An 8,596-nucleotide genomic window follows, 5' to 3' on the forward strand; every position below is an offset into this window, starting at 1 on the left:
AGCTAAATAAAAAGCAGAAAATGAGGGGCAAAAAATAGCCATCGAATTTCAGATAAGCACGGACAGATCGGTAGACGGATCAGCACTGAATGCAAAATATCAGGGGATGGAAAATGGAATGATTGTGAGAGAAGAACGAAGAACCCTGAAAGCATGCATGCATGTGGTTCCATCTCTTGACAAGCAAAGGATACATATTTACACATGCGTTGCAACTTTCTGCCCTTCTTTCTAGCTTGATGCAGTTGCTTTCTCCAACCTCCTCTCTCCCTTTCTGTCTGCAGGCTGATTGATACTACTACTACTACTATTTGGTAGCCCCATGGATTAGGCATGAGACGCAGCAATGCAACATATAGACAGGAGACAACTACTACATAATTCTCAAAAAAAAAATAAACTACTACATGTTAAACATAGCCAGAAATCAATTTATCTTGAGACGAAGAGATTAATAAGTAGCGTGTGATACGGAAGACGTCTACTTAATATGGAGATGATACCACTAGTACGTACGTGAGTGGCTAGCGTCCAAATCGCCGCTTTTTCCTTGGCATCAGCTGCTAAACTCTGCTGTTGCTTTGTGTGGACTTCAGCTCATCAGCTGCCCCCTTTTTGGGATTGGAATCTTCTTCAGGTAGGAAAACTGGAACAGTACTACTCCTACTAGTGTACTACTTGTAGTGTTCTACTCCTTGATGGTTGAGAAGAGAACCATTAATTGATGCAAATTACTGCTGCTACAGACCCCATTAATATAGCATTTAATGACGAAATCCAGCAGCAGTAACATTCATTACCCATGCAAATAAATCTGGCTTCTCTGAAACACATCCAGCATGGACAAACGAAAGTAGTAGTAGTTCTTCATCAGAGTTTTCAGGGGAAACTCTGTGATCTGATCCCTTTCTGCTGAAGCGTCTGAAACTTTGAACGAGAAAGCGTCAAGACACTAAACCGGGTATTATGAACGGGAAAAGGTGGTGTTAATTAAGTATACTAGTGTTAGCTCAACATCAAGCTCAAGAGAGTGTGTTTTGTGATGATAGCGTGAATGATAGCTCAAGAGGAGGGGGGGCCCTTGGGCCGCCGTCCACTATTTGTTGATTTGCTCAGCTGTAAGCCACGCATCGCGTGCCGATGATCCACCCAAAAAAAAGAACACGAGGGCACTGGGGTGAGCGAGCAAATCATGGCTCCAACTTGGACAGACCGAAAGGCACCTGGCAAAATTTCACTACCGGTAGTGTGCTGCTGTGAGAGCTGTGTTCGTTATGTTGGAGACTAATCCTCCGCACACGCAAAACAAAGCGACGTATTAGTGTATGATTAATTAATTATTAGCTAAACAAAATTTAAAAATAAATTAATATATTTTTTTAAAACAACTTTCCTATAATTTTTTTTTCAAAACGATTACCTTTTATCAGTTTGGAAAGCATGCACATGGAAAACGAGTTACCCAAAAATGAAGAAAATAACAGTCTTAGGTGCAGTGTGAACATGGTTACTCGGTAGTACTGCAATGATAGGTAGGTGGTGCCACGGTAAAATTGTGTCTGCTACAGTAGACTAATGCAGAAAAAGAAGTATTGGTATTTTTTATGAACTGTTGATGGCGGTTTTACTATGTCTATCGATTTCGACCATCAGTAATGGCTTGGAAAAACTATTAATGCATTTGACTACTCATTATATTTGTGTCTAACACAATAAATTAATGTCTATGGCTCTGATAAACCATCAATGGTAGCTTTACTATGGCTATTAATTCCAGCCATTAGATTTCAATCCGATCACTCGATAAAACAACTAATATATGAAATTCTTCATTCTATACCTATAAATTTCAGCCATTAGATTTCAATCCGATCACTCGATAAAACAACTAATATATGAAATTCTTCATTCTATACCTATAATGCAGAGTATCCGTTTTCGGTATGGATTATGAATTGAGATATCCCTATTCTGGTAAAAGCGGAGTTGTCTTACCTCTTCCTCACCATGTAAAAAAAAACACCTAGAAAACCAAAAAAAAAACGTTGTTTCCGTAAGAAAATCAACCTGGTCACCAGACTAAACTGGATTGATAAAACTAAAACCCATTATTAAAACCATTCGTTTGTTTTCCTCCCATCCTATTACAGAATGGTTGTGTTCCAGTGAACGGGCATGGAATGTGCATCCAGCTAGAGTGCCCAAATGGTTGTGTTGTTGTGGCTCACAAGTCACCTTTCTGACAAGGTATGCAATGCGTGATGCGTGATGCTTCAGGGAGCAGAAATGAGGGGGGGAGCTAAACTGAAATTGTGTTTGGTGTTTGCCTTTGAGGGTACCCTGGCTGGCTGCAGATCATAGCAGGTTGTTGACACCTGCTCAAATCCCATGTTCGTTTGTTCGTTCGTTTCAGGAGTTTTCTCCGGAGGAAAACACTCGGAAGACGTTGCAAGTTGCTACTACTAGAAGAGAACACGCGTTGCTTGCTTGAGCTAACAATTAACAATCTATGCAACAATCTCTCGCAGGGGAAAAAGATCTATATAATCATCTACATTGCATGTCAAAACTAGTGGATGTTCACTAATAAACCATCTTCCTAGTTTGAGAAATCCAAATTTTCATTTTTCCAACTTAAAGAATTACCATTTGAATTGGGCATGCATTATGTAATTTCAATGTATTACTTAATTGCATTTTACTAATTAGCTAAACACTATTCAAATATTTGAATTCGCGACTCTGGGATTCAGATTTTAACTCAAAAATCACATTTTAACTCGAAATTACGAATGCAATGGTTAAATAGTGCGTAGCCACATAACGACAAATGGTTGATTCAAGATTTTGATGAAAATTTTTCGTACCTATTACCCCCTCTCAAAATATAAGTATTTTTAAGATTTATATTATGTAGCTGTATCTAAGTACACATGCTTAAAACATACTCCCTCCGCCCCAAAAAAAAAAAAGACAAACCCTGGTTTCCGTGCTCAACGTTTGACCGTCCGTCTTATTTGAAAAAATTATGAAAAAAATAAAAAGACAAGTCACACATAAAATATTAATCATGTTTTATCATCTAACAACAATGAAAATACAAATTATAAAAAAAATTTATATAAGACGGACCGTTAAAGTTGGACACAGAAAATCAAGGTTTAATTTTTTTTTGGACGAAGGGAGTAGTAGTAAAGAGGTGGTATATGAAAACACAGAGTGATGCAGGCATACAGCTACACCATACTAGGCCTACCTGTCAGTTTGACAGAAATCACCATTTCAGCTGGCTGTGCTGGCTGCTGCAACCACTACACTGGGCACCGAAGCTTCTTGGACACAGAAAACCGCGTAATTAGCCAATAATCTACTCCTACTACTAACTTAATAATAATCAAACATTTTCACTCGCCTAGTCCAACGCATTACAACGACTAATCATTCCCCTCCTTAACCATAAATAAATAAATAAATAAATAAACAAACGTACGCTCCCTCCTGTCTTTCTTCCAACCAAATCATTTCGTGTCGCGTAATATAACCCTCCCAAAAAAAAATTAAATTCAAACCCCCCCAACCTGCCTTCACTCGAAGCAAACCTCACCTCACCTCGCGTGGTATATAACCACCACTCCACCAACGAGTCAGAAAGAGAGAGAACAGAAGAGGGCAAGAATTCCACGAAAAGATCAATCAAAAAGCCAAAGCGAAGCGAGAGAAGGAGAGAGAGATCCAAAAAGCTCGCCACTAACCTCTAGCTGCTCCCCGCTTTTGGTTTCGGATTCGCGTCGCGGCGTGCGTGTGCTGAGGAATCGAGTCGAGCTAGGGAGGGAGGAAGGTGGCTGGCGCGCGGCGGCGGCGGCGGCGATGGACGGCGACGCGAGGGCGAGGAGCGGCGATGGCGCGGGGGCGGGCCCTGGTGCTAGTGGCGCCACGACGTCGTACATGAGCATTGACGGCGAGGAGAATGGTGGCGCCGGCGGGGCGAAGGTGTGGGTGCTCGTGCTGCTCTTCTCGCTGATCGTGCTCATGCTCTTGCCGTCGGCGGTGCGGCGAGGCGGGCCATGGGGAGGGGGAGGAGGAGGAGGAGGAGGAGGGGGAGGGTACCAGCGAGGACGAGGAGGGGGGATTAGCCTCAAGAGCGGCTGGGACGTCGTCAACCTCTTCCTCGTGGCGTTCGCCATCCTGTGCGGCCTGCTTGGCCGCGCCGGCGACGGGGAGTCCTCTTCCGGCTCGGCTTCTACCGCGGCGGCGGCGGGGGCGGCGTCCGAGGGTGGCAGGAGAGAGCATCAGGTCTCGCCGTCCTTGGCGGCGGCGCCGGCTGCCGAGGCTGTGGGGGAGGAGCCGTCGACCGCCGAGGTGTGGGCGAGTCTGAACACGTCGGCGGCGGCGAGCTACGGCGGCAACAACCACTACGGGAGCACGGGGATCCGACGGTTGAAGAGCAGCAGCTCGTACCCGGAGCTGCGGCTCGACAGCGACGGCGTCTGGGGCCTCACGTCGCCGGAGGCGGCGTGGCGGTTCTACGACGACGCCGAGCTTTACCGGACGCGGCGGCCTGAGCGGAGCTGGGACGTGGACGCGCCGCAAAAGCGAACAACGACGACGCCGGAGGTGAAGACGATCCCTGTGGACACCTACGAGGTGCGCCGGAAATCGCTCCCGCCCAAGGAAGAGCGGCGGCGGCGGCGGGGCAGCATCGAGAGGCTCCCGAGCATGGCCGAGATCGCCGAGGAGGAGAGACCACACCCGCAGCCGCAACAACCGGTGGAGACGGTGACGCCGACGCCGCCGCCGCTGGCGAGGAGCAGGAGGTGGAATCCCGAGATGTTGGAGGTGGTGCTGGAGCAGGAGTCACGGGTGGAGGAGACGACGATGCCGCCGCCGCCGCCGCCGCTGACGAGGAGCAGAAGGTGGAACTCCGAGAGGCTAGACGCGGTGCTCGATCAGGTGGCGCGGGTGGATGAGACGGCGATGCCGCCGCCGCTGACGAGAAGCAGGAGGTGGAACTCCGAGAGGCTGGACCTGGACGCGGTGCTGGATCAGGTGGCGCGGGTGGAGGAGGAGACGGTGATGCCGACGCAGACGCTGGCGAGGAGCAGGACATGGAATCCCGAGATGCTGGACGCGGCGCTGGAGCAGCAGCAGGACACGTTGATGCCGCCGCCGACGCTGACGAGGAGCAGGAGGTGGAACTCGGAGAGGCTGGACGCGGTGCTGGAGGAGATGAGGGTGGAAGAGGTGGCGCCGGCAGCGACGCCGCCACCACCTGCTCGGCCACGACGGCGCAGCCGCAGCGTCGAGAGCCTGCCAAGGACAGAGGAGTTGGAGGCAGAGATAGTCGTGGAGGAGATCAAGTACCCCCTCCCATCGTCATCGCCGGCCATGTTCCCGCCGGGAACGCCGCCGCCGCCTCCTCCTCTGCCTCCGGCGACGGCGCCGCGGAGCAAGAAGAAGCGGAGCGGGAGCGTGGGCGGCGCCAAGGACCTCGCCTCCGCCATTGCTACGTTCTACCAGAAGAAGCGCAAGAGCATTGGCATCAAGAGCAAGAAGAAGCATCACCACAACCACCACCACCACCATCACCTCTCCGATGGCCACTACTCGTCGCCGTCGTCCGACGCCTCGGCGAGCCCTGACTCCACAGTCCGCACCACCAACCCCGCTCCGGCGCCGCCGCGGCGGCCGCCGCCCCCTCCCCCGCCGCCTCCATCATCCATCTTCTACAACCTCTTCAAGAAAGGCGGCAGCAAGAGCCGCCGCATCCACTCCGTCGCGCCGCCGCAGCCGCCTCCGCCACCTCCGCCCACCACGCGCCGATCCAGGAAACCGCCACAGCCACCGTCCCGCCCCGCTCCTCCTCCACCGCCTCCGCCGCAGCAGCAGCCGCCGTTTTATCCCAGGCGCGCTGTCGTCTACTACACCTACCCGCTCCCGCCGCCGTCGCCGCCGCTGCCACCGCCGCCTCCTCCTCCGCCGCCGCCAATGTCGGAGGGGGAAGAGGAGGCGCCTCCTTCCGTCACGGCGTCGCCGGCGCCGGCGTACTGCGCGAGCCCCGACGTGAACGCGAAGGCCGACAAGTTCATCGAGCGATTCCGCGCGGGGCTTACGCTGGAGAAGATCAACTCGTACCGCGAGAAGTGGCAGAGGCAGATCCAAGACGACTCATCGTCGGCCATGGCCGTGGCCGAGGAGGAGGGAGAGTTCATGGTCATCGGCTCCCTCTTCGACGACGACGACGAAGAGGATATCATCTCCTTGCCGGAGACGCCGGCGACCGCAACCGCCGTCGCCGTCGGCTTCTAACTACTAAGGTAGCGACGTGAGGTGTGGCACTGACCCTGAAAAAAAAAGAGAAAAAAAAGAAAAAAATGGGGAAAAACAAAAAAAAATACATTTCAATTTCGTTTTTGTTTTTGGGTTATATACCCATCGGATTTATTCTCCATTCTTGGGTAATTAGGAGAATCAACAGTTGAGTTATTGATCGCTATTGGAGAGGATCAATGCAGCTAGAGTGTGTGAAAAGGGAGAGATATAATTACTCCATTGAACAGAGTGGTAGAGAGAGAGAGAGAGAGAGAGAGGGAGCATTTTGTGCTTGTTTTAAAATGGCCAAAAAGCTCTCTTGATATTGCATTAGGGGATTAACTTGATGTGAATTACTACATATGTTTGGACATTTTTGTGTTTGTACTTTGTAATATACCAACAAAAAGTAATAGAGCTTTACTTTTTTTTTCTTTTTTTTAATCATCTTCGTTGTACATGTATGTACTCTCTCCGTCCCAGAAAGACTCAATTTCTAGGTTTTGGTGTTCAACGTTTAACCGTCCGTCTTATATGAATTTTTTTTATGATTAGTATTTTCATTATTGTCATATGATAAAAACATTAATAATACTTTATGCATAACTTATCTTTTTAATTTTTTTCATAACTTTTTCAAATAAGACGAACGGTCAAACGTTAGGCACGGAAACCTAAGAATTGAGTTTTTTTGGGACGGAGGGAGTACAAACTAGTACTCTCTCCGTTTCAAAATGTTTGACATTGTTGGCTTTTTAGTACATGTTTGACCGTTCGTCTTATTCAAACAAAAATTGTGAAATATGTAAAACTATATGTGTACATGAAAGTATATTTAACAATGAATCAAATGATATGAAAAGAATAAATAATTACTTAAATTTTTTGAATAAGACGAATGGTCAAACATATACTAAAAAGTCAACGGTGTCAAATATTTTGAAACGGAGGGAGTAGTACACATCTATGTACGGTAGTATGGATATATACTTATCTGATTTGCTTGCTGATACCCAAGTACGTACACGTACAATGCAGGGTAGCTGTCAAATAATGATTTGATTCGATGATTCGATCGGTGTTTGGTAGTGTGGTTCAATTTTAGTTTGGTTTAAATGTGGCCGGTTGTGCTTAGTTTAAACTGGGCCTCGTGTGGTTGTGCACCAGCCATCAAAGACACCGATGGAAATGGCACATTATATTGTGTCATCATCAACAACCTCACAAAACATCATCTCATCACCAGCAATAATTAACTCAAAAGGGGTACAAAATGAGTAGCAATAATCCACTTGCGATGCTTCCCTTAAAAAACAATGTGTACTCTGCCACCACTGTTTTGGTGGATGTGGTTGGATGTGCAATATGGTATAGCTTTCAAAAATTAAAAATTTGATTAGTGCTAGTAATGGTTTTTTGTATGGCACCCTTAATCTAATCCTTCCACCTTTTTCCTAGTTCTTTTCCACTTGAATCATGCTCTAGATGGGGCCAAGCTAGCTTGATCGAGATAATGGAGTGCAAGCCACTTTCATGTCCTAATCTTTCTGTTGGGGGGCACTGCACCACACTTGACTATTCTTCCGAATATGAGTGCATCTAGCTGGTTTGTTCAGCTATATATTTCAAACACGGGGAAATAATTCATGGGTCAATCATAAACTTCTCGAGTGTTAAGCAGAAAATTTTTTTCCATACAAAGTTTGAATTATATATGCGAAAAGTTTTTTAAGGGGTTCATTTTTCTAGCGAGTTGGAAGGACTCAAGGTCATGGTTCCTCTAAGTTTTATTTTTAAAAAACAATTGAAAGTTGTGTTGTGTAATTGTGTAAATGCTACTCCTAGCAGTCATATTGCTTTATTCATGTGTTTCTTAGTTTATGACGATTATTCATGTGCACAAATAAAACAATTAAATATTAAAAGGTTGAAAAGTCGGTTTAAAAGAGTTATGAGAATGTTGGTGCAGAAAGTTTTTTTAATACAAATAATATTGTTTAGCAGTTTAAAAAATATGTTGTGACAATCTCTATGAGGAAAAGAACGCTCCCTAAGCATATCATGCCCGTGGGGACAGATCCTAACATACATGCATGACTATATGAGAACCATTAATTCCACACTTGTGTACTCATATGTTGCAAAGATAGATACAATGTTTTTTTTTTCAACAAAATTCTTACAAATGCTCCTCTATTTTTTTAATAGGGACTGTTTATAGATCATTTGACAGAAAACCCCCTCATAAATCTTGCAAATTTTGGACCACCCGATTGCTTTAAAATTC

The 8,596-nt window shown here is 46.6% G+C and overlaps 1 protein-coding gene across 1 annotated transcript; it reads left to right on the top strand.

Moving 5' to 3' along the window:
- The first annotated feature begins 3,651 nt into the window (after nt 1-3,651).
- Nucleotides 3,652-6,742, top strand: LOC4324204 (formin-like protein 7). The gene has a single exon (XM_015771291.3). The coding sequence runs from the start codon at nt 3,868-3,870 to the stop codon at nt 6,304-6,306; it is 2,439 nt and encodes an 812-aa protein (XP_015626777.1). The 5' UTR covers nt 3,652-3,867; the 3' UTR covers nt 6,307-6,742.
- The last annotated feature ends 1,854 nt before the right edge of the window (nt 6,743-8,596 follow it).

The sequence above is a fragment of the Oryza sativa genome, chromosome 1 (genome assembly GCF_034140825.1).
Source record: "Oryza sativa Japonica Group chromosome 1, ASM3414082v1".
NCBI classification, from domain to species: Eukaryota; Viridiplantae; Streptophyta; class Magnoliopsida; order Poales; family Poaceae; genus Oryza; species Oryza sativa.